Source organism: Schistocerca piceifrons, chromosome X, assembly GCF_021461385.2.
Source record: "Schistocerca piceifrons isolate TAMUIC-IGC-003096 chromosome X, iqSchPice1.1, whole genome shotgun sequence".
NCBI classification, from domain to species: domain Eukaryota; kingdom Metazoa; phylum Arthropoda; class Insecta; order Orthoptera; family Acrididae; genus Schistocerca; species Schistocerca piceifrons.
In genome coordinates, this window is record NC_060149.1 from 264,989,036 (window position 1) to 265,016,490 (window position 27,455).

The 27,455-nt window shown below is 41.3% G+C and overlaps 1 protein-coding gene across 1 annotated transcript in view; it reads right to left on the reverse strand.

The window, feature by feature from the left end:
- Nucleotides 1-26,606, reverse strand: part of LOC124721816 (L-threonine ammonia-lyase) — a 217,321-nt gene extending 190,715 nt beyond the window's left edge. Inside the window, exon 1 of the mRNA XM_047246936.1 lies at nt 26,507-26,606. Within this exon, the coding sequence (XP_047102892.1) occupies nt 26,507-26,551 (45 nt within the window). The 5' untranslated portion in view covers nt 26,552-26,606. The remainder of the gene's footprint in view (nt 1-26,506) is intronic.
- Between the last annotated feature and the right edge of the window lie 849 nt (nt 26,607-27,455).

Below are 27,455 nucleotides of genomic sequence, written 5' to 3' on the forward strand. Positions count from 1 at the left end.
AGGAAAGAGGAAGGCGTTGCGCGTAGCCTTCTCGGCATTCACCTCCCATGATTTGGAAAAACATAGACAGCACAGGAGAGGATAGCTAGGTAATGTAAACAACGCAACGCCCTCTTTACATGATCAGTTACCATACCTTTTCGTTCATTTTAGTGAAATACTGTTACGAGGAAGGAAAAAAGATCGGGGTTCAATGATCCACCGACGGCCGGATCAATGGAGGCTGTGCACGAGTACTGGCTGGGAAAAGAATTCGGACGTGTTCTTTCAAAGGCGCCATCCCAGCATCCGGCATAAGTGATTTAGGGAAATCACGCAAAAACCTTAATTACTCTCGGCGGACGGGGATTTGAACCTGAGCCATCTCGAATACGAATCTAGCGCCTTACTACTGCGCCAGCTCGCTCGGTAAAATTTCTACTTCACTACCACAGTTGATGAGACAAAGTGTTCATATGTTAATAGTTCCTCGTCTGTTTCAGTCTTTCATTTCAGTTACTTGGATTCCCACTGCACACTTGACCTGTGGCTTGATGGCTGATTGGGTGTTCTCCAGTAGATTCTGTGATACCATTTCTGTCACTTATTACAGTTTTTCGCCTTCGACAGTGACTTCTATATGTGGAAAACGCCAAGCTATATCGAATTTCGGGGTCTATGTTAAACTGTAGTGTTCCTGTAAGTGGCTGGGTACGTCAGTTCACAGATCTGAGAAAGATAAGGTCATCTTGCCTCCAGTAGGACCATTCATAATAAAGCCCTGTTGTGTTCAAACATCCTTCGATTTGAGGATAGATTAACTTCTTTAATTCTATTCACTGAACCTAATTAGTTTCTGCAATGAAGAAGTGCCACTCGAGAAAATTTTATGCTCCGATTCCCCTAATAGGTTATGGAAAAGTGTGTTTTTCACCGTGCCATGTGTTAAATTTTCTACCCGTTCCATTCACGGATAGAGAGCGGGAATAACCATTGCTTCTATGTCCCTGTGCATATTGTTATTAGTCTAATTTTGTTTTCAGCATCTCTACATAATCAGTACATAAGAGACTGAAGAATATTCGTCGTTCCCGTCCTGAAAGCTGGTTTTCGCTTTTCGTAACAACGGAAGGAAGCTGCTCCATTACTAAGGATCTAACTGTCGTGGTGCATTTGTGTGTAACTAATTTTCGACGATGAACTTTGTTTTTACAAATAATAACAAATTTTATCAGAAGTGTTCAGCCCAGTGGCAGTTTACTACATAGGTGCTCCGTTGGAACACAAACACGGGGGACCTTCGTCGAAGCCTCAAGGAAAACGACATGCAGGAATGTTTGGACCAGTGGAAGGAACAAAGGCAGGTAAGTATGGACGCAAATTGGTCCTGCTTTGGAGGTCACCACCCCCAGATGAATATGACAGGCACACAAAATTGCAACACTAGTCTCGTTTCTATTGTTCAATATCAGGTATAAGACATTTTCCGACAGGCCGACAGAAGACGATTGTAATAAAATGATCGTCCACTGCTTCCGAATAGAATCGATTTTGATGAAACCTTGGCACCGTGTGAGGATGTACTTCGAAGTCTTAAAAAAAGTTGCGCACTAGCACTCCAGGAAAACAATGCGAGCAGCTTCTTTCTGTTTTTTTTTTTTTCTTTTTGTAAAACGTGTATAGCGTCTTTCTTGGCGTGAGTACCAGTTGCGGTTTTATGATTTTCTGTTACATTCTCCTGCAAGTCAAACAAGTCCATGACCATTCGGATCGCCCTCCATCGTAAAGGTTCGACGTGCTTTTTTTTATTCAACTATTTTGGTATCCAGAAGGTCATTCTCTTTAAGCTACATTGTTACGTTAGAACTCAGAATATGTTTGAGATTCTGCAACAGATGGGTGTTAATATATTTGATAGTAGTTTAGTGAGTCACTTCTTCCACCCTTCTTGTTGTCGGGTATTGCCTGTGCTTTCTTGCAAGCACTCTGCACAGTTTTGTTATGGTATATTATGATTAGTGGATGGGATAACCCAGACGAAAATTCCGTATAGAAGATGACAGAGATTCCAATCGGCTCTGGGGCCTTGATTAATTTTACTCACTCCGTCTTCAGGCCACGAGTGGCCTACCGCGACCATTCGACCGCCGTGTCATCCTCAGGGGAGGATGTGGATAGGAGGGGCGTGGGGTCAGCACACCGCTCTACCGGTCGTTATGATGGTATTCTTGACCGAAGCCGCTACTATTCGGTCGAGTACCTCCTCAATTGGCATCACGAGGCTGAGTGCACCCCGAAAAATGTCAACAGCGCATGGCGGCCTGGATGGTCACCCATCCAAGTGCCGACCACCCCCGACAGCGCTTAACTTCGGTGATCTCACGGGAACCGGTATATCCACTGCGGCAAGGCCGTTGCCTTGATTAATTTTAGTAATCTATATTACTAAATAGCTAAACTTGGGGACATTCCCAGTTGCAGGTTGCCTATTTTACGGCTTCCAGAGCCAACAAAAAACTGCTTTTCAGTATTGAAAAATTTAAAATGCTTTCATACTCTACTCACTAAGAGATATAATGTTATGTTACAGTTAGAAACTGTGCATACGTCTTGGGGCAACGTAACTCACAGCATGTGTGATACCCAGACTAAATTCATCTACACTGAAGGAAAAAAATCGGAACACCAAAAAAATAATTAATGTTGAGTAATGAAATGTCTAAGTGAACGGTGGAGACATTTCTTCTAAGCCGACACGGCTGATTTCCTTCCCCAGCCTCGCAAATCAAACCAGATCCTGTACTCTGTCTCTAATGTAGTCTGTTAAGTGCCGCGCGGGATTAGCCGAGCGGTCTCAGGCGCTACAGTCTTGGACTGTGCGGCTGATCCCAGCGGAGGTTCGAGTCCTCCTTCGGGCATGGGTGTGTGTGTTTGTCCCTAGGATAATTTAGGTTAAGTAGTGTGTAAGCTTAGGGACTGATGACCTTAGCAGTTAAGTCCCATAAGATTTCACACACATTTGAACATTTGTCTGTAAGCTGAAGAGTGAAAGTGTTGCAAACAATGCTGCAGAAACTACAGAATATTTGTGTCGGAGCATGCAAAAAATAAACGAGACTTGGAAGAAAAATTGTTTCTTATGACTGACGAACTAAACCAGCATCTTAGAAGACACAACATGTGCCTGGCAATGTCAATAGCTAGAAAGCTTTGGCCAACAATTATAAACTTCGTCTTAAGAAAAGAAGGAGTTGAATAAATATTAATAAAAGTAGGGTCAACAACAGTGTATCTTTTATTCTTCGAAGAATTTATTGCAATTTTATTAATTCTATTGTTCTTCACGTGCATTCTATCGTCTTTGCTACGTAACTCTTAACTGTAATTTTACTTACGTTTAATCACTATTTTCAACTGTGTTATTATTTTTATTTTGCCCTCCGAGTATTTTTTATAGAGAAAAATAACCCAACGATCAGCTACAAATTTTTACTCTCACTTTTTTTGGATCATATTTGGAAAGTCTACTTCCAATCTCAATGCTGTGTGATGCGCTAGTATGATGTCACATCACACACAACAGAGCCATCGCTAAAATCTGTAGGATCCTGCCTCACGTTGTAGTAGGTGTCCAGCGTGGGTGTGAATGTTTGTGACGTGTTGCATGGTTTTCGCATAATAGTTAGGCGCCGATCACAACCTTAGGGAGGTTCCGAGAGCTTTTACGAATTGCTCTTTTGTATGTGATGTGGGGTCATACTGTGGCATTGCATTATTAGTCCTTAGTTTCTTTAAAGTCAGTACCGCCATTAGACTGTTTTTTATTTGCAGTGTTACATTTATTCAATCTGTATATTGAGCAAGCAGTAAAGGAAACAAAAGAAAAATTCGGAGTAGGTATTAAAATTCATGGAGAAGAAGTAAAAACTTTGAGGTTCGCCGATGACATTGTAATTCTGTCAGAGACAGCAAAGGACTTGGAAGAGCAGTTGAACGGAATGGACAGTGTCTTGAAAGGAGGATATAAGATGAATATCAACAAAAGCAAAACGAGGATAATGGAATGTAGTCAAATTAAATCGGGTGATGCTGAGGGAATTAGATTAGGAAATGAGACACTTAAAGTAGTAAAGGAGTTTTGCTATTTAGGGAGTAAAATAACTGATGATGGTCCAAGTAGAGAGGATATAAAATGTAGACTGGCAATGGCAAGGAAATCGTTTCTGAAGAAGAGAAATTTGTTAACATCGAGTATAGATTATAGATTTAAGTGTTAGGAAGTCGTTTCTGAAAGTATTTGTATGGAGTGTAGCCATGTATGGAAGTGAAACATGGACGATAACTAGTTTGGACAAGAAGAGAATAGAAGCTTTCGAAATGTGGTGCTACAGAAGAATGCTGAAGATAAGGTGAGTAGATCACGTAACTAATGAGGAGGTATTGAATAGGATTGGGGAGAAGAGGAGTTTGTGGCAGAACTTGACAAGAAGAAGGTATCGGTTGGTAGGACATGTTTTGAGGCATCAAGGGATCACAAATTTAGCATTGGAGGGCAGCGTGGAGGGTAAAAATCGTAGAGGGAGACCAAGAGATGAATACACTAAGCAGATTCAGAAGGATGTAGGTTGCAGTAAGTACTGGGAGATGAAGAAGCTTGCACAGGATAGAGTAGCATGGAGAGCTGCATCAAACCAGTCTCAGGACTGAAGACCACAACAACAACAACATTTACACGATCATGATTTCGGTTTCAAAGTGCCGTTATCAACTGTTTCAAGTGTTATACAGTGCCTAAGATGGGATACTGTCGTATTTAAAATACACTATTAGACACATTGTCTAAGGGTCAATATGTATTGATTCTTAGACAATGTGTCTGACAGTGTATTTTAAATGCGACAGTATGCCATCTTAGGCACTGTATAACACTTAAAACACTTCATAGTGGCGATTTGAAGCCGAAATCATGATCGTGTAAATGTAACACTGCAAATAAAATAGTCTAATGGCGGTACTAACTTTAAAGAAATATTTTATGACTGTGGCCCCACATTATGAAAAAATTATTTATTCTTTAGTTGTTTTTATTAGCAGCAGTTTGGTTATTGCCCTTTCCCCGATTTCGTTACTTGTTTTCTTGATTGATGTTATTTATGATGATTTTATTGTTTTCGTGGTCTTCAGTTGATGCAGCTCTTCGCACTATTTTATTCTGAGCAAATCTCTTCATCTCTGCATTATTAATGCAAACAACACGGTGGGCAAAATAAAACTGACCGGGAAAACATTTGTAACATTGATGCAGAATTGACTCTTGTTAATGAACAAAAGTTCGCAACACAGAAAATGCTGGAAACTGTGATTTCGATGCACCAGACGGTTGCTGTGGCATATTTGCGCACGAGCATCTCCCACATGCTCTGTCCCGAGAACTTTGCTGTGGTTCAAGTGGTTCAAATGGCTCTGAGCACTATGGGACTCAACTGCTGAGGTCATTAGTCCCCTAGAACTTAGAACTAGTTAAACCTAACTAACCTAAGGACATCACACACATCCATGCCCGAGGCAGGATTCGAACCTGCGACCGTAGCGAACTTTGCTGTGTCTTAACGTTTGAGTGAGTGACGAGCGGACGTGTTAAGTGACCAGCTGGAAGTAACACAAAATGTTGCTCACGATAAAACATCGCGTGTTCACTGTCGAGTATTATGCGAAGCACAATTCGTAGAAAACGCGTGCGGAATTGTTTGTGCAAGGGTTTAAGAGCGGAAGTGTTTTGATAGGAACTCCAGCAAAGTCTGCAGTGCAAAATGTAGAAGAAAAATGGCGCGAAACGGGCTCTGTATCGAATAAATACCGTAAATATCTGAAAATAGTTCGAACACCACAAAACATTGCTCGAGTGAAGGGAAGTATGGAACAAAGTCTGACGAAATTTCAGTGTCATTTATCTGTGCAAGTCTGAATTAAGAGATCGTGTGTCGAAACATTATCGAAAAGTACCCGCATCTGTATCCGTACGAATGTACTGTTGTGTATGAGTTAAAGCGAGCAGACGACCTTTCGGGTGTTGAATTCTGTCAGTGGTTTCTGACTGAAGTGGGGTCAGGATTTTTGGATTCTCAGTTTTTCATTTCTTCAGGTGAGGTTCAAAATGTTCAAATGTGTGTGAATTCCTAAGGGACCAAACTGTTGAGGTCATCGGTCCCTAGACTTACACACTACTTAAACTAACTTATGCTAAGAACAACACACACACCCATGCCCGAGGGAGGACTGGAACCTGCGGCGGGAGGGGCCGCGCAATCCGTGTCATTACGCCACAAACCGTGCGGCCGCTCCGCGTGCGCAGGTGAGGTCTGGTTCAGCCTGTGAGAGTATGTGAACTCTTAGAACATGTGCCATTATGCATCAAAAAATCCTCATCAGTACTCTGAAGAGCCATACAAAATCTCAAGATTGGCGTTTGACGCGCAATGCCGGATGTCCGCATCATAATAAGATTCTTTCACCAAATTGTTAAAGCTAACCGGTATGTCCAGAAATTGATTAATCCATATGTGAATCAATTCACAGAAGATAAACGACTCTATCGATATTTTCAGCAAGACGGAGCAACAGCACATACCACCTTGACAATCTTGTCACGAGTGTTCAAAAATGGTTCAAATGGCTCTGAGAATTATGGGACTTAACTTCTGAGGTCATCAGTCCCCTAGAACTCAGAACTACTTAAACCTAACTAACCTAAGGACATCACACACATCCATGCCCGAGGCAGGATTCGAACTTGCGACCGTAGCGGTCGTGCGGTTCCAGACTGAAGCGCCTAGAATCGCTCGGCCACCCCGGCCGGCGTCACGAATGTGGTGAGGCGTTCGGTGAGGAGAGGACAATCAGCAGGGGCTGTACAACTTCCTGGCCACGTCGATCGCCTGAACTCTCTCCCTGTGATTCTTACATACAGGGCAAATTGAAGAGTCAAGTGTACTCAAATAACCTTCAGACATTGGAAGAGCTACAGCAGATGGTTGAAAATGCTATTGCTGTTATCCCTCAGGCAGAGCTGCAGTGCGCGTCCCACAGTTTGATAAATCAAGTGCAGCGGTGTATCGACGTCAGAGGTGACCATTTTCAGCATCCTCTGTGATGTCCATTAACAGGGGTCAACCTCTCTCCTGTCTTATTGTAAATACAGGGTGTTTATAAATGAATATCAGGGTTTTAACGCTTTATACTATTTATTATATTAAACTTAGGGTTATAAATGATGTGTCAAATGAAAGAGCAACTCAAACAGTTTTACCAAGAACCTCATAAATGTTCAATGTGAGCACCATTTGTCACACGGCACGCATCAAGTCTATAGCCGAGCTCTTCCCAAACGTTGATAAGTGTGTCTTCAGTAATTGTAGCAACAGCTGCTTCAATCCGGTTTCTTAGTTCAGGGAGGTATGCTGGTAACCTTGATGAAGGAAAAAATCGCATGGCGTTAGGTCGGGTGAACGTGGAGGCCATGCAAAGCAAGCCCTGTCATTGGGCCCCTTGCGGCCTATCTAGCACTTGGGTACAGTGTAGTTCAACCAGTCGCGTGCTTCGCTATTATTTACATTTATAATGTTCTTGGTAAAACTGTTTGAGTTGCTCTTTCATTTGACATATCATTTATAACTGTAAGTTTAATATAATAAACATTATAAAGCGTTAAAACCCCGATATTCATTTATAAACATCCTGTATATTCCAGGCTGTTCTGTACATCCATTAATCTATTTTAACCTCCTTACCGTAGCCTAACCTTGGTATCCCTCTACAATTAATATCCCCCCCCCACCTCCTCATCCCACTTAAATGCTTCCCTCCATTACCAATCTGATTATTTGTTGATATCTCAGGATGTGTCGTGTCAACTGAATCTTTCTCTTAGTAAAATTGTGCCATGAATTTATTTCCTTCTCATTTCCGTTCAGTACTTCCAAATCAGTAATCCGATCTACTCATCTGATATTCAGTATTCTTCCGTAGCATTTCATTTTAAAAGTTTCTATTCTCTTCCTGTCTGAACTGTTTATCGTCCAGGTTTCACTTCCGTACAAGGCTACGCGACCGATTAATACATTCAAAAAAGACTGGCTCACACTTCAGTATACATTCGATGTTAAAAACTTATATCTTTTGCAGAATTGCTTTTCTTCATGTTGGCAGTTTGCATTTTATATCGTTTAGCCATCGTCAGTTTGGTTGTATTTGCTCTTCATTCCCAATTATAAATATTACAACTAGTGTCTCATAGAAATTTGTTTTTAATTGGGCTAAGGCTTCGTGTGCTAATCACGAAGTTATTACACTTATTTTTCTCTACTGGCGGCATCAGTCCTCCAAATAATTCCTGTTTTTCTTTCCATTCTAATCTCTACGACACACTACCAATTGCGTTTTCATCCTTTCTACTCCCCCGCTATCGCACAATTTCAAGACAGAGAGTTAAATCTAAATTGTCTCCATCTCGTCAGTATCTCTAACATATCTCCCAACATTGAGAATCGCTTCGCTGTTCGGACACGTCTGCAATATCAGAAAACCAGCACCCACCGACTCCTTCCGATCACAGGGGATACGAGAGAGTCTCCACTTGAACAGGGAAGTCTGGCCACCCCTGAACTGTGCCGCCTGTCTGGAATGTGGGTCATGCCGCAGGCAAGGGCGAACACCTCAAACTGTCTGCTGCGCTACAAGCTTCTCGGAAGACGGAAGTACTGTTGAAGCTATAGTCTGCCCGTAAACAGATGAGCGAGCACGGCGTATCGCCCGGGAACCCGCCTTTCCCCGAAGACCGCAACAACCGCCGTACAAGATAGCTGTCAAGGGGACCGCGTCTTCTCATCAAAACCAATTTCGCCGAAATTTATGGTAGATCCAGGACTGGGCCAGAAATGACAGTGCCAGAAGTAAGATATCCAGATGGCCAAGCATTCAGAAGAAATAACATTTTGGTGAGGTTCGGGTGAGGCCTGAGCTATTTATGTTAACAGTTTCAAGGCAGCGCAGCGGTTGCCTCAGCGAGACGGTAATCCGACAGTCGTGGGATTGGCTCCCTACGCGAAAACTTTTTTTTTATATTTTTGTTTATTTTCAGTTTTTACGTTACTTACATTGCTAATAAACTCATCACGCTAGATATATTCTATCCGATGTGATGAAAGTGTATGTGCAGGTGAACAATTTTTTTCTCTTCATTGACTCGTGATGGTAAGAACGAACAAATCCACAGTTATACGTAGTGATTCTTCAATATGAAGGACTGCCATCGTGCAGAATTAAAGTGAATCTCCTAAATGCACCCCACTTGTTCAACTCTGCGATGCCTATTTTTATCGTCAGCTGAAGAATCTGATCAAGAAGCTTCAAAAGCGCTCTTATCTCGTCAAGAGAGAAAAGGAAATCACATCCCGAGAAGACTGCACCAAAATACATTTCCGTTTATATAACCAGTTATACTCGCCAATGTGTTGTTGTTGTGGTCTTCAATCCGGAGACTGGTTTGATGCAGCTCTCCATGCTACTCTACCCTGTGCGAGCCTCCATCTACGAATAACTACTGGAACCTACAGCCTTCTGAATCTGTTTACCGTATTCATCTCTTGGCCTCCCACTACGATACTACGATTTTTACTTCCCCACCCCCCTCCACACCACACACACACACACACACACACACACACACACACACACTTCCCCCAGTACTAAACTGGTGATCCCTTGATGTCTCAGAATGTGTCCTATCAACCGAGCCCATCTTTTGGTGAAGCTGTGACACAAATTTTTTGTCTCCCCAGTTCTATTTATTACCTCCTCATGAGTTACGTGATCTACCTACCTAATCATTAGCATTATTCCGTAACACTACATTTCAAAATCTCCTGTTCTCTTTTGGTCTAAACCGTTTATCATCCACGTTTCACTTCCATGCATGGCTACACTCCAGACAAATATCTTCAGAAAAAGACTTCTTAAACTTAAGTCTACATTCGATGTTAACAAATGTCTCTTCTTCAGAAATGATTTTCTTGCCGTTGTCAGTCTACATTTTATATCCTCTCTACTTCGGCCATGATCAGTTATTTTGCTGCCTAAATAGCAAAACGCATGTCCTAATCTAATTCCTTCAGCATCATCTGATTTAATTCGGCTACATTCCATTATCCTTGTTTTCCTTCTGTTGATGTTCATCTTATATTCTCCTTGTAAGATACTATCCATTCCACTCAGCTGCTCTTTCAAGTCCTTTGCTGTTTCTGACAGAATTACAATGTCATCGGCAAACCTCAAAGTTCTTATTTCTTCTCCCTGAACTTTAATTCCTATTCCAAGTATTTCTTTGGTTTGCTTTACGGCTTGCTCATTGTAAAGAGTGAATAACATCGGGGATAGGCTGTTCACACCTGTCAGTAACTGTTTTATTTTATGCAGACTGTGTGATGAGACAATCTCTAATGAATGTAAACAAAGTTTGTTTTGTTTAGGAACTTTAAAACAACCATGTAATTACAAATACACGACGTTGGTAACGTGTACAAGATTGAGGGAAAATTATTGCTTTTACATCTACATCTCCATACATATTCAGCAAGCTACCGTATGGCGTATCGCAGAAGATACTTGCTGCCACTACTAGTCCTCTGTTTTTACAGTGAATATAACCCTAGTACTACGTGGAAATCGCCATTTGTAAAATAATAGAAGTATTTAATTTTATACACGAAGTTCTCTTGTACGCTTTACAATCCCATCCTTGAAATTTATTTGCAATCCAAATAGTCCTTCGCCTTTCATTTTCAAGCCTTTTATGAAGATATTAATAAGTACAATATATTGAGCATTACTTTAGTGTATTTGCTGTGTAAGTGATGTAAAAATTGAAAGTAAAAAAATTCCGCATAAGGAGTCGATCTCATGACCGTCGGGCTACTGTTCGGCATTCTTTCTGCTGCGTTAGCGACTGCGTGGCACCTACGCTAACGTAATATGGTTCATGCGTCACCCTACTCGTGCCAAAAATGCTGTTTTTTTTTCTAACGGTTAGCCATCTAGAATTCTTATTTGACACTTTCATGTCTGGCCAAACCCTGGATATACCATAAATTTCAGCGAAATTGGTAATGACGAGTAGCCGCGGTCCCCCTGTGAGAAGTGATTTCCCGTTTAACACTGCAGCACAGCTTGCTACGATTTACGTATGTTTTGTTCAGAGAGGCAGGGCAGGTTTAAGGCCAAGAGATACAAGCGGATGCTTATATTGCCAAATTGAGTCAGTCGCTAGAGATGCCACAAGTGCAAAATTCCTACACAAAGAGTATCATAAGTAGCAGCTAAAACGAACCAGTTCCATGGTCACTAGATTAAATATACGAATTTTGAAGGTATTAGCAAGAGCCCAAGGAACAGCAACTAACGTATGAGGTAGGGAGGGGAAAGGGGAAGGGTCGCAAATGACTGGCCGCCTGTGTGGAGAACTGTTCTTGAGCCGGCCCTGCGTGTGTGTTTATTACGTTAGCTGTAGAAGTTACTGATATCTGCACTTAATATACTGTTAATTCATCTGCTGGGTAAAATTTCCCCCAGAGTTAAGTCAAACAGAAGTCTAAAAATAAACCACGGATTACACAAGGAATAAAGATATCATTACATTATATTAATACGTGTTCCATAGATCATGAATGCCACATTTCGTAATGATGTGGAACTTTTCAGATTAACACAACTTTTCGTTGTAGATACTTTTTTTTACAATTACTACTTCGTATCTAAAAATTCATCTACTGAGTAGGAGTTGTTATTCAGAAATTCTTGTAATTTGTTTTTAAATGTTGGTTGGCTATCTGTCCCACTTTTAATGCTCTTTGGCTTATGACCAAAGATTTTTGTGACAGCATAATTCACCCATTTCTACAGCAAAGTTAAATTTAACCCAGAATAATGAAGATCATCCTTTCTTCTAGCGTTGTAACTATGCACTTATCTATTATTTTTGAACTGGGATGGGTTATTAATAACAAATTTCGTAAGCGAATATATGTATTGCGAAGGTACTGTGAATGTCCTGAGTTCCTTAAACAAATGTCTGCGAGGCCATCTTGGGTTGGCGCTAGCTATTATTCTGATTACACGAATGATGAATTACCCCAAAATATGATTCCATATCAAAACAGTGAATGAAAATGGGCATTGTAGGCTAATTTACTGATATTTTTATCGCCAATGTTTGCAATAATCCTAACAGCATAAGTAGCTGAACCTAACCGTTTCAGCAGATCATCAGTCTGATTTTTCCAATTCAATTTCTCACCAAGGCACACGCCCAGAAATTTTCAATGTTCTGCCTTAGCTACAAACTTGTGTTCAAAGTCTTTATTTAACTACGGTGTTGAGCCAGTTTCTGTACAGAATTGTATATACTGTGTTTTCTCAAAATTTAGTAAGAGTCCACTTGCAAAGATCCACATAATAATTTTTTAAAAGACAATATTTACAGTTTCTTCTGCTAATTCTTGTTTGTTGTGTCTGATTACTATGCTTGAATCATCAGCAAAAAAAACTAACTTTGCATCTTCATGAACACAGAGTGGTAAGTCATTAATATACTGTATATTAAGAACAATGAGGGACCCTAGACTGAGCCCTGGGGGAAACCATTGTTGATAACTCCCCAGTTAGAAGACTCTGCTGATTTTTGCAGACTATCTGTACTGTTAATTTCAACCTTCTGCATTCTTCCAGTTAAATATGAGTTCCATTTGAGCACTGTCCCATTCATACCACGATACTTAAGCTTATATGAAGAACTATACGATTCACACAGTCAAAAGCCTTTGAGAGATCACAATATATCCCAATGGTTGATGTTCGAGACAAAAGTGAAATTTTATCTACTATCTAGGAACAACTCTGATGTTAGCATTGTAACGCGTTACAAAGAATACTGCAAAATATTGAAAGACATAATCGAGAAATCTAAGCAGCTTTATTATGAGAAAAACATAATTACATCAGGCAACAAAATAAAAACTATATGGAATATAGTGAAGAAAGAGACATGTGGGGCCAGAAAGGAGAGGGACAGATAGCTCTAAAAATGAATGAGACATTAGTTACAAGTACATGTAGTGTTGTAAACCTCTTAAACAAGTACTTTGTTTCTGTTATTGACAGTTTGGGGTTATTGGATTCGGTAAAGAGTGGAATGGAATATCTGAGACCATTCTCTAAAAATAACTTCAGTAAAATGGAAATGACACTCTCTTCTCCCAGAGAAGCACCTTCCATCATAAAATCCTTAAATTCAAAGTATTCTAGTGATTATGATAACATATCAATGAAGTTAATCAAAGTTGTACATGCAAGTTGATTTCTGTCTTGAGTTATTTGTGTAATCAATTTCTTATCAGTGGAATATTTCCAGACTGGCTGAAATATGCTGAAGTTAAGCCTTTTTACAAGAAGAGGGATAAAGAGATATCGTCAAACTGTGAATGTCCTGAGTTCCTTAAACAAATGTCTGAAAGGTGATCTTGGGTTGGCTCTAGCTATTATTCTGATTACACGCTTTTGTGCATTGAATACTTTTTCTCTTAATAATGAATTACCGCAAAATATGATGCCATATGAAAGCAGTGAATGAAAATGGGCATTGTAGGCTAATTTACTGAAATTTTTATCACCAATGTTTGCAATAATCCTAACAGCATAAGTAGCTGAACCTAACCATTTCAGCAGATCATCAATGTGTTTTTTCCAATTTCACTTCTGCCGGCTTTTTCAAAAATATTTAAAAAGGTTGTGTTCAAGCGTCTTCTTAAGAATCTGACTGCAAATAATATATTGTCTAAGTCACAGTTTTTGTTCCTTAAGGGTTCTGAATAGAGAAAGTTATATACACGTGCAGTGAGAATGTAGTTAATTCAACAGATAGCAAATTAGAGGCTACTGGAATTTTCTGTGACCTGTCAGAATCCTTTGACTATGTAAATCACAGCATTCTAATAAGTAAATTAGAGCATTATGGTGTCACTGACAGTCATGCTGTCCTACCTAACCAAAACAAAGTATGTCGTTGCGAAATACCTGTGGAGTAAGCTATCAGTCTTCATCTGATTGGGAGTTATTTACATGTGGTGTTCCTCAAAGTTCCATCTTGGTTCCATTGCTGTTTCTTGTGTACATTAATGACCTCTCGTCTGTTACTTTGCCAGATGATAAGTTTATTTTGTTTGGAGATGATATAAGCATTGCAATAAATAGCAATTCCAATAAAGATTTATAAATAGCTGCTAATCAAAGTGTCATGACATTAATAAATTATTTAAAGCTAATTCACTGTCAGACTTTGAAAAGACTCACTATATGCAGCTCACAACCTGTAAGAGATTTTCTCGCAGCTTGGGTATAGCATATGAAGACATGCAGATAGAATAGTTGGGGATGGTGTTAAATTTCTGGGATTACAACTCGATAATAAATTCGGTTGGGAAGGGCATACCACAGAATTTCTGAAGCGTCTAAAGGGGTCTGTATTTGCAGTGTGAATGATGTCAGATGTAGGAGATATCAATATAAAAAAAAACCAACTTGCAGACTTTCCTTACTTTCACTCTATTATGTCGTATGGGATAATATTCTGAGGTAGCTCATAAAAATCGAGCAAAATGTTTTAGAGTGCAAAAGGGTGCAATGAAATTTATTTGCGATGTAAGTTCAAGAGCATCATATACAAACCTGTTCAAGGAAATGGGAATTCTAACGACTGCTTCTCAGTACACTTATTCCTGTATGAAATTTGTTGCAAATGATATGTCTCTGTTTCCAACCAATGGCTCAATATATAGTATTAATACTAGAAATTAGAACAATCTACATAAAGATCTAAAATCATTTACCTTGGTGCAAAAAGGGGTCCAATATTCAGGAACACACATTTTCAGTAAATTGCCAGCAATCTTTAAAAACATGGTTTCAGATAAAGCACAGTTTAAACAGAGTCTGAAAGACTTTTTGATAGGCAACTACTTTTACTATTGATGAATATCTTTACAGCGACTGTTGGACCAGCTTCAGTAAAAATGTCTGTTAGATTTCAGTTGTGACAGCACTTGGCCACAACAGTGAATATTAGGTATTTTGTGCTTGTTAAATTTATTAAAAGTGCATAACTTTGTTTCATTCTGACAGTGTATTAATTCTGTAAATATTAGCAGTTCCAGTTTACTGTAATGTATTCACATATCTTGACAATCTCCTGATAAATAATCAGGGAAGTGACTATTAAACTCAATTGTTCTAAGTTTTCTATGTTATACTTCCCGACATGTTCCACACCCACGAGAATCATCTCATTTTTGGGTCCATGGAACGAAAACTGACTAATGTAATCTAATCTCATCTCATCTAATCTCCAGAAGTGTCTGCGCTCTGTGTGTCTCTGAGTCAAATAATGGCACTTTACGATGTACAGTCTTTGTCAGCATATGAAGAACTGAACTCTCTTCTTCATCAAACAAACTTCCACGCAATGTTGAAGGTTAAAGCTACACATATCACCCAATCCGTTCATCTCCTGGGATCATAGGCGTCCGCAAAGAGGGGAGGGGGGGGGGGCGAGGATCACAAGAGGGGGCACTTTTCCACAGAGCCAGAAGTGCTTAACTCATGTCGTTTTTATAAGCCAACAAGAATCAGCACACTGATATCTCGCCAGTCGGGATACATTCATTTCCATGTCAATACGAGTACTTCGTCATAATTAGAGACGTGAACATAGACTTGTTGAGAAACAATCAAAAATGGTTCAAATGGCTCTAAGCACTAAGGGACTTAATATCTGAGGTCATCAGTCCCCTACACTTAGAACTACTTAAATCTAACTAACCTAAGGACATAAACACACATCCATGCCCGAGGCAGGATTCGAACCTTTGACCGTGGCAGCAACGCGTTTCCGGACCGAAGCGCCTAGAACCGGCGAGAAACAATTCCACCGCCTAGAACACAGTGTTGTTGCAACAAGACGAAGTTTTCAACGGAGGTTTAATGTAACCAAAGGACCGAAAAGCGATACAATAAAGGATCTGTTTGAAAAATTTCAACGGACAGGGAACGTGACGGATGAACGTGCTGGAAAGGTAGGGCAACCGCGTACGGCAACCACAGAGGGCAACGCGCAGCTAGTGCAGCAGGTGATCCAACAGCGGCCTCGGGTTTCCGTTCGCCGTGTTGCAGCTGCGGTCCAAATGACGCCAACGTCCACATATCGTCTCATGCGCCAGAGTTTACACCTCTATCCATACAAAATTCAAACGCGGCAACCCCTCAGCGCCGCTACCATTGCTGCACGAGAGACATTCGCTAACGATATAGTGCACAGGATTGATGACGGCGATATGCATGTGGGCAGCATTTGGTTTACTGATGAAGCTTATTTTTACCTGGACAGCTTCGTCAATAAACAGAACTGGCGCATATGGGGAACCGAAAAGCCCCATGTTGCAGTCCCATCGTCCCTGCATCCTCAAAAAGTACTGGTCTGGGCCGCCATTTCTTCCAAAGGAATCATTGGTCCATTTTTCAGATCCGAAACGATTACTGCATCTCGCTATCTGGACATTCTTCGTGAATTTGTGGCGGTACAAACTGCCTTAGACGACACTGCGAACACCTCGTGGTTTATGCAAGATGGTGCCCGGCCACATCGCACGGCCGACGTCTTTAATTTCCTGAATGAATATTTCGATGATCGTGTGATTGCTTTGGGCTATCCGAAACATACAGGAGGCGGCGTGGATTGGCCTCCCTATTCGCCAGACATGAACCCCTGTGACTTCTTTCTGTGGGGACACGTGAAAGACCAGGTGTACCGCCAGAATCCAGAAACAATTGAACAGCTGAAGCAGTACATCTCACCTGCGTGTGAAGCCATTCCGCCAAACACGTTGTCAAAGGTTTCGGGTAATTTCATTCAGAGACTACGCCATATTATTGCTACGCATGGTGGATATGTGGAAAATATCGTACTATAGAGTTTCCCAGACCGCAGCGCCATCTGTTGTTGACAATTGTAACTACTGTAATTTCGAAAGTTTGTCTGCCTGAAAATGTACTGTTGTCCCAAGCATATTGCAACAAACGGTGTATTTCTATCGCTGCTCGTTTAGTTTGTATTGCCGTTTCAAATATACCGGTCATTTTTGGAACACCCTGTATATATATGTGAGTGTGTGTGTGTGTGTGTGTGTGTGTGTGTGTGTGTGTGTGTGTGTGTGTCCTATCGGATATGTCCGACGTAACAAATACTTGATACAGCGGCAGTATATTACATCAAGTTTCGAAGGAAAGGCCAACGCCAGCCGCAACCGGGCATCGTAATAATTTTACGGTCAAAGCTGAAAATTTGTGCCGGGCCGGGAGTCGAATCCAGATCTTCTGCTTAACGCGAGGGCTTGCCTTACCCGCCTCAGCAACTACACACGCATCCCGTCCGACACAAATCCTTAGCTCGTCACACTCTAATAGCGTCACTGTGCATACACCTACTTGCTCGCAGCGAGTCCTGTATTCCCGCAAGAGGCTCGGAACCTGATGTCAGGTGCATTGAAGTTATCAAGACAGCCACGTGTACAGATGTAATATATATGCTGTCTGTTCTGTAGGTACTGTAGGGGGGGGGGGGGGGGGGGGGTTCCAATGGGGGCCGAACCGCACAATAACCCTGGGTTCGGTGTGGGGCGGCGGTGAGGTGAGTGGACTGCTGTAGCCTGTTGTAGGGTTGTGAACCACTGAGGGCTACGGCAGGGAGGAAGCCTCTCCGTCGTTTCTAGGTCCCAGTTCCATACAGTACAATAAAATACAATTATTAACTCATCACATCCAATTTCAGAGGTAAGTAATGCTCACGACCGTCATAGAGCATATTTAAAGCAAACCTGATTTGCATCCTCATTGTGGCCCTACTAGCGCCACTCTTAAAGCCTTCTTGGTGTTGCGGTTTTTTTCTGTCACTGTAGAGCGTGACGTTCTCATAGCGGATTGATGAGAAATCTGATAACCTTTTCCTGTTGCAGACTCAGGAAAAATAGGGAAGACAGGGAATCACCGTGTTTTCCAGAAATCTACGTACTTCAGTTCTCCCAAAGAACCACGTGTTACACCCACAGCAACAAGTCAAAATTTATAGAGCTCCTATACTTCTCATTCGTTGACGTAACTCACGAGAAACAACAAATAAACGAGCTAGAGGTGACAGTGACTACCTGGAAAGAAAAGGAAGTAAGATCACGGTTTAAGATAAATTACTTAGGAATGAATATTGATTGTCACTTGTAATAGCATGAACACACACAGAAAGAGCTAACAGTATATCATCAGTATGTTATGCCTTTAGACACCTTCGTCAGTGGGTGTCAGTCAGTTTGTAGGATGGTTGCAACACGAGAAGAGTAGCGAAATCCAAGAAGACCTACAGAGGGCCGACGAATGGTACAGGGAATGGCACTTGACCCCATAAATGTAACGTGTTGCTCATAAAAATACGAAGCTATCTACCCCTGTTCGAATAAACTATTGGGCAAAAATCACTGGAAATAATAACTGCCGTAAAATACCTAGCAGTATCTATCCAGAACAGCCTAAAGTGGTACGAACACACTAACAAATAGCAGGAAAAGCGGATGCTAGGCTCATATACATTGGGAGGATCTTAACGAAATATAATTCATCCACGAAAAAAATGGCTAACAAAAAACTCATTCGATCGATTCTTGAGTATTGTTCATCAGTGTGGGTACTCTTGCCAGGTAGCATTGATAGAAGATCCAACGAAGAGCGGTGCGTTTCGTCACGTCATCTCTTACTCAGCGCGAGATCATTAAGCTGTCTTCACACGAACCGTGGGTAGGAACGTCAACGTTGGGAGTGCACAATTTCTGGCGTCATAACCTGGAAAAAGCACATCGAAGAGTCTTTTAGAATGTGTAGACTGTAGAGTAATATCTAGCACGACAGAAATTCTGAACGTTCTCTTGAACGTAGACCAATGAGACGGAAGAACGCCACCTAAGTCACACGTACGCCATCTCTTTTCAGTACTGTTTTGAAGACGCCATATTGGCTTTCAGTGGAAGTCCATATTTGGTGGGTTTTATATTATAACCTACGCCCTATGAATAAATACCACTTTAAAGCATCAGCAAATTAAGAATATCTCGAAAATCCGTCGTTCTCTTGCACATTTGTTGTAATAAAATGCCAGGAAACATCATAGTGCTGATTAAAGAATTTTCGAATTGTAATTTGCGTGTTACGAAAGAGTGCCGTTACAGGGCAAAGACACACTGAAGATCCATCAAAAATACGTTTTTCTTGGTACGATCTGTTACAATTAAATTTCAGTCAATAACATATCTGCTATTAAAGCCTTCAAAAGACAGTAACATACAAGAGAAAGGCGGATATTGCAGAAGTAGAGCATACCACAAGGAGTAGAGACACCAAGCGATGTGTGTCCGTGTAGCTGGTTTGCCTCTCACTATAGCCCTTTATCTTCTTGTCTTCGCGTCTCTAATACGTTCAGAGACTTTCTTCTTAAGTTAATAGAAGTATATTCTGTAATATTCGATGCTATGTAAATGTAAGTGTGCGCTCTCTCAGAAGTGTGTTTGTTCGATTAGCTTTATCTACGACAGAGCGTGTATTACTTGCAAGATATTTTGTTCTTTTTTGCTTAAAGTCTCGTATTTCACACCTTCTATCAATAAAAACAGCTATTAAAAAGAATCACTTTAGAGTTTTACTGAAAAGTGAGAATGATGACGGAATTTTTATCGTATGTGAGAGACTATTGTCATTTTGTTTCGCACTATTTTTAATGTAACTTCATAAACTGATGTCCTTACTGACTGGACATGTGACTTTCCTTTTTGCCATATAGCATGTTCTTGGATATTTTTGTTTCTGTTTATGAATAATGCAGAGTAAACAACATGACTATCCTACTGGCAAGGAACACTATATGCGCTGTAACAGAGCTAACCTAGGAATTTTACGCTCATGCATTTTGTAAACAAACTGTGGTCGCGAGCCAGAGAAACCGGCAACAACCACTGGAGCGCGCTGCTTGTGCATTTTGTAAACAAACTGTGATCGCGAGCCAGAGAAACCGACAACAACCACTGGAGCGCGCTGCTCGTCCATTTTGTAAACAAACTGTGATTGCGAGCCAGAGAAACTGACAACAACCACTGGAGCGCCCTGTTCGTCCATTTTGTAAACAAACTGTAATCGCGAGCCAGAGAAACCGACAACAACCACTGGAGCGCGCTGCGATCGCGTGTTCCACGTTGAGGCACTCGTGCCATATGCACAAGCCGGGTAGTTCCTGAGCGTTCAGAGCACGGTGGAATTCAAGTCAGTGAGTTCTACACTTATGCCGTGGCATGTGCTCAACACTGAACAAACTCCAGGGGCAGACGCTGCAACAGAAGCGCTTTACATCACTGAGAAATTTACTGTTGAAACTCCGAGAGCCTAAGTCCCACGAAGAGTCCGGTAACAATGATTTCCTTCCTCATACGTCTCGACCAATGACCACGACGAGAAAATGAACGGCTTTAGAGATCATACGGAGCTGTACCGACAATTATTCTTCTCGCGCGCCGTTCCTGAACGGAAAAGGGAAGGAGAAAAAAATATAATGGTACCAGAAGTACCCTCCACCACACTCACACTCCGTAAGGTGGCTTGCGGAGTATAGATATAGATGTAGATGTGCTGCCTTCTAGTGCCATTAATTCTAAGTTGTGAAGTTCTATTTTAGGGAAAAGTGCAGAAAATTTGAACATAGTTTTCAGATCACGGGATAGGGCCATAGAACCAAAATCGGTAACGGGTTCATTGGAAAGATCTGCTCAGAACATCATACATTTTAATAGCACCATACGAGTACATTTACTAACAAGGGAATCCCATGAGTCCGCAGCTCGTGGTCGTGCGGTAGCGTTCTCGCTTCCCACGCCCGGGTTCCCGGGTTCGGTTCCCGGCGGGGTCAGGGATTTTCTCTGCCTCGTGATGACTGGGTGTTGTGTGATGTCGTTAGGTTTAAGTAGTTCTAAGTTCTAGGGGACTTATGATCATAGATGTTGAGTCCCATAGTGCTCAGAGCCATTTGAATGCCACGACGTGTGGATCACGGATTTACATCAAATTTTGTACATTTTTAACAGTCTATTAGGGCGACACAATGTGCAAGTACTAAGGCGTACTATTTAGACAATTTCGAGAACATTGCAAGAGAAGTTCTGCGCTTCGAATGTGTACTGGTGCGTTGTGATTAAGCATGAGGTGGCGGCGGTCAAGCAGTTAGCATTCGAGCTCCGTAGTCTATGGATCTCCACTCATATTTATTGTTTTGTTTTTTAAATGTATTTTTTTTCCAACGCTGGTCATATTATTTCATATGTACGACAATTGGAAAGGGAATATGATAAAATATACGTGTATTTGCATGAACTTTTATTGGATCTCCACCTTATATGGCTGTTTTAATTATTACAACAAGTATTATAACTATGGACAAGTAAACGATGATACGAGAAAATTGTTCCATGAACACGTATGCCTAACGTGATTTGCGAAATCCCGTGTACCTGCAATCCGGTCAGGTGCCCGGAACTGCTTTGCACCTGGACTCTTCGACCTATAGACACAGAGACAGCTCTCATTCGGCAGTTAACTTGCGTAGCGGTGAGGCCTTGCTAATGTAACAAGAATGAAAGGTGTAAGTGCGAATTTTTGGAAAATCAGAATCATGGAGAATAGTATCAAAGTTCACGAAAATATACGTGCTTTTTCGTTACATTACCTTTCAAATGTCATACTTGTGAAACAATATGAGCAGTGTTGAAAAATATGTACATTCAAGAAAAAACACAAAATGAGCTTGTGCTCAGAGACGCAACACACCGCACATATTCGCCATGAAAACTGTCTCTTGCGATTTTCTCGAAATTGCCTAAGTAGTACGTCTCACTAGTGGCACGTTATATTGTCCTAATGGACTGCTAAAGCTGCCCAAAAACTGAAGTAAATCCGTGATTCGAACGTCGTAAGTTATGCATATAAAAAAATCTTTAATAATTAATGCAAAAATAGGTCTATCTCTGACCATGGAATAAGATCTAAACTGAACTTATATTTAATTATTTAAGGGGCTTACTAAAACAAATCTATTTTTTAAAATAAAAAAACAGTTAAAAAGTACGTGTTAAGTAATACTGCCTACACAGTGAAGGATTATTTAAATAAATAATAAGAGTTTGGTAAAAAATATAACACACCTATATCAGTCAACCACCTCTGCCATTTCAATTTTCACTTGTTTCTTTTTCGGGAAAACCTCATACAGCGCTCTCCAGTGCATAATGCCAATATCTAATCCTCCTCTTGAGTTCAACATCTCATCCATTAAGGAGCGATGCTAGCTCAGTTTCTTAGGCAAGGAAAAGGAAAGTTGGGGTATACAAAATGGAAACAAAACTTCATCTTCGTTGTCCGGATGTCATCGATAATGTGCGTAATGTGTGCGATGATCGGTGATGAGAAATGAGTGAAAAGTATAGCACTAGCCTTTTTTTGCATTAAGAAATAACTTATTTGCTATACTGTATAAAGAAAACACTATTGTATACTATAGACAAATTTATCGATGTTGTGCTATTTCTAACGGATTGGCTTTGTGTTCGCGAGGGTGGGTGCTCAAGTCTCTGTCCGACCATCCTTATCAGCTAGATAGCTAAGTGTATAAAAATGGCTCTGAGCACTATGGGACTTAACATCTGTGGTCATCAGTCCCCTAGAACTTAGAACTACTTAAACCTAACTAACCTAAGGACATCACACACATCCATGCCCGAGGCAGGATTCGAACCTGCAACCGTAGCAGTCGCGCGGTTCCGGACTGCGCGCCTAGAACCGCTAGACCACCGCGGCCGGCAGCTAAGTGTATAAATATATATAGCTAAGTATATAATACAACCTTCTTTCTAAAAGTGTTCCTCGGATGAATAAACAATGGTTCAAATGGCTCTGAGCACTATGGGACTTAACAGCTGAGGTCATCAGTCCCCTAGAACTTAGAACTACTTAAACCTAACTAACCTAAGGACATCACACACATCCATGCCCGAGGCAGGATTCGAACCTGTGACCGTAGCGGTCGCGCGGTCCCGGACTGAAGCGCCTAGAACCGCTCGGCCACACCTGCCGGCTCGATGAACAAAAGTACTACTACTACTACTACAACAAGTACTACTAAAAATCTCGTCAACGACAAGGTCATTGCAGACGGCTGTGACTATCTTACTCTACAAAAGCATGATACACTGAATTGAGATTTTCTACACTATAAAATATAAAATAAAATGTGTGTGGTTTTGTAGGACAGGTACTGCTTTCCTGGCTACTAAACTACAACGGGAGACAAAACAAATGACAGCTGTTGTGTTGGCGCTTTACAGTTATAAACACGATTAACATGTCAGGTTCACTATTAGAACTTGCGAACAGTTTGAATGGACCGACGCCGACGGCCGTGCCGAGGTTGCTACACGCTTTCCCGCCAGATCACCGAAGTTGAGCGCCGCCAGACGTGGCCAGCACTTTGATGGGTGACCAGTCGGGCACGCCGCGTCATGTTGACTATTTTCCCTTTACCTTTACGGCAGACAGGACAGGAGGGGTCCCTGATCATCAGTCCTTGCGTCAATATCTTAAGTTAAATTCCAAACCTCTTCGCAATGTCTCATGAAATGGGGGCATCCGACGGTGTTGATGGTAATCCGTCTTCGGATGGGGACGTTAAACCTGGCGGGCCCCTTGGTGCTCTTCGTGAGAAGCAGGCTATGTGTCGGCACCGAACTTCTTCCTCTCCCTTGTCTGACGATCACGAACGATATGCTACGCACTCATACGATTACAATTCGCTACACTAAACAGGTCACTTATTCACACAGTTCTCATACTTAGCGAAGGAAAGGTACCTGCAGGCGTGGAGGATAGAATAAACCTTTGAAATTAGGCAGGTGAACTTGCCCTTCGGGTTATCCCAGCCATTCATGCCATCCGCCTTTACCTTTTTTTATGCACTTTCGGCACCGATACGCGAAACTTCCTTCCTTTAGTTACAGACGTTACCAGATAGGTACAGTACTTCTCTGACAAGCTGTTCACAATGAAATAGTTTGGTCAGAATGCGTGTTGTAAGTTCTGAGCAGCTTTAAAATCAAATAGCAAGCAAACAGCTGATGATAAAAGACTTACCCAACAAAACTGATAACGGCACTATAAGATAACATTACTTTCCAAAATCTGTTTAACCAGATAAAAGGTTTTGTTTTTGATAATTGTCAAAAAATCGACTAGTTCACGTAGTACAATGAGTTAAACAGGTGGATTTCGTAGCATATCTCGCGTGAATTAATCCCTATTCCTGGCAAATATCACACATAGCGATAAAATTTCTCCCTAAGGCTGGTTTACACAGCAAGTAGTATAATGTAAAAGTGCATCCGTGGCAACGAAGAAAAAAAAATGCAGCTTGTCGTTACTGACCTACATGATAAAAGATTACTGTAAAAGTATCTTGCAATGTATTTATTAAATACAAAATTACACATCGAGTTGATATTTGCATTCACCATTTTTTGTCAAGATCTGATAAAAAACTTTGCGACATCGAAAACAATAGAAACGACAGACATATTTTGTGAAAGGTTCTGTCTGCAGTTGTGTCACATCCGGACTGAAGTATCTAAAAATTGAAAAACACTACGCAGTCCTTAATTCACCGAATTCGCATTCAGGAGAGAGGAGATTCAAATCCCCATCTACACATACACATTAAGGTCTTCCGTGTTTATTCTAGATACCCCAAAGAGAATGTCGGATGGTTCAATGGCAAGGCCACCATGGGCATCGCGCCCCATCCCTATCTAAGTTGGGCTCGTATTTCGTCTCTAGCGACGTCCGCGAGACATTAAACCTGAACCTTCGTTCCATTTATTGAAACGTGTAAAAGTATTGCTCCGCATTTGTCGATTTTACGTGTAAGTGCTATACGAAGGGAGATTCGGAGGATTTGTCAGCAAATGCTGGGAAACGAATTTTTGTATGTCTGCATCCTACGGTGAAAGTGCGCGATTTGGGTTGTAGATACCGCAGGTAGAAGAGGTCTATGTCGCCGAAGAATGGATTATTAACACCGAAGATCAGATGTTGTGTATAGAGCTTTCTTTATGAGATACAATCGCTTTTCTGTGATTTCCAAAAGCACTTTTCTTCCCTTTCTTCTCAATCAATAGCTTCCATCAAGACAATCAAAGCAAATAATACGACATTATTTAACAACTGCGATAATTTTGTAAATTAGTCATAGAGCAACTCAAAATGAATACAGCCAGTACAAACGGATATAACTATTTAATGTACAGCGATGCATCGATAAGAATTGTAGAAAATGTAAAAGAATGGTCTTTTCTTTTAATAGGTGTTCTACATGACTCCCTTTGGCTACACAGACATCATCTAAGTGATAATCCATTTCACGTCACACACTCTGAAGCATATGTGGAGTCGCCCAGGCGAGACCATTATAAATACATATTTTGAGTTGAGGAATCGTTTTTGGTAAAGATGCACATACACAAGGTCTGTCATATAACCCCATGAAAGGAAATCCATGGATGCCAGATTCGGAGATCTAACTGATGAAGAACGAAACACAGCGTCGTTATGTCCAATACGTCCGATCCAAATTTAACATTGCACGGGCTTACAATTCACTGCAGTTGTGTGAGGGTCGGGATTTCGAACTTTCATTTTTTTACGTTATCTATATTTTTATCAATGCATCGGCATGCATTTAGTAATTATAGCCGTTTGTGATCTCTATAATCATTTTCCGTTTCTAAGGATCACGCTGTCAGCTGGACTTTAAACTCTCCTAAATTTAGTTAGAATTGTCCTGAACATAACGATTTGTCATGATCTGTAGTAAGCAGAAATTTGCAGCACATTGCAGGTCAGTGTTTTGAAAGTTTTGAGCTTATTAGAGCAGGTGTCTGGAAAACAGCATCAATATTAAATGCGGTTATTAAATACTACACACAGTTTTAAATAGTTGCACACTTTGATTCCAGCGCAGAGTAAGAGATTCATTTTGAATTGCAATTATTGTTTTATGAAAGACCCCAGAAATTCCTACTTGCGAAATCAGACGTTGCTGCTAATTAATTTATTGACCAGTACAGAGCACCCGACGGCAACTACATCTCATTGTACGTAGGCATTTGTCAGATAATTCTGCGCGATGATCGCCGAGTTCTTTTCTCTGTTAAAGGACGATAATAATTTCGTGTAGTTCAACGGCTTGGTGCGAGTCTCTCAAATGGACGCAGAACCGTTAACAGTACAGACCGCAAGCACTTACGTTGTCTGGCGCGGCGGCTGCAGCGGCGTGCTCTTCGGTTGCCATGTTGGTGGACACTACTAACCGGCGAGCCCCACGGCCACAGGCGGAATGCGGCCTTCTCCCGCCACCGGAGCACTTATACCGTCGTTCGCAGCTTCCGCGCATGCGTGTGCGCGTAAAAATCAAGGCGCCAGACTCTCGTACGGCACCAGCTAGAAAAAAAAAGCTACGTCAACGTCCGTTTATACTCTTAGCGTGTTAGCCTTCCTGATTTCTCGCTTATGGGCACAAACACCGCTCCTCTTGATGTCCGACAAACTTCGAACGTGGAAGAAACACAGGGTATCCATAAAATCCCGCACTCATTTCAATAAATTATAATCTGGAAACTATTAGTGATTTGTTGTCAAACATTTAATTTCTTTCTGGTACGCAAGAATTTCAGTGCATGTGCCACTCGTCGGCCGTAGAAAAACAAAGCGATATTCGAGTTCCGCCCATGTAGGCAGCAGCATTGCAGCATCAATCGTTCTGATTGCTTCACTGATTCGTGCATGAAGCGAATGTTGGCAATGCCAATGACTAGCACTGTGTACACGCGACCCTTGACGTAATCCTACAAAAAGAAACAAAATGGTGTAACATCGGGAGAGCGCGGAGTCCGTGAGATGAGACCATCACGACCCGCCCACCTCTCAGGAAATATGCCATTCAGCACATCCGCACGTTCAAACTTCGATGTTGGGGTGCACCATCATGTTGGAATATGACAGGACGACTGCAGCTCTTCGATCTGTGGTAGCAGGAACTGTTAGAGCATGTCCAGGTAAACATTTCCCGCCGAGTGTTCCCTGCGAACAAAACTGGGCACGTCACCCTTTCGCGCATTAGTCGACGCCAAACATTAAGCTTCGGGCTATAACGGATGCGTGTGTGTGTTCTGTGAGATTTTGGAGCACAAACTCCT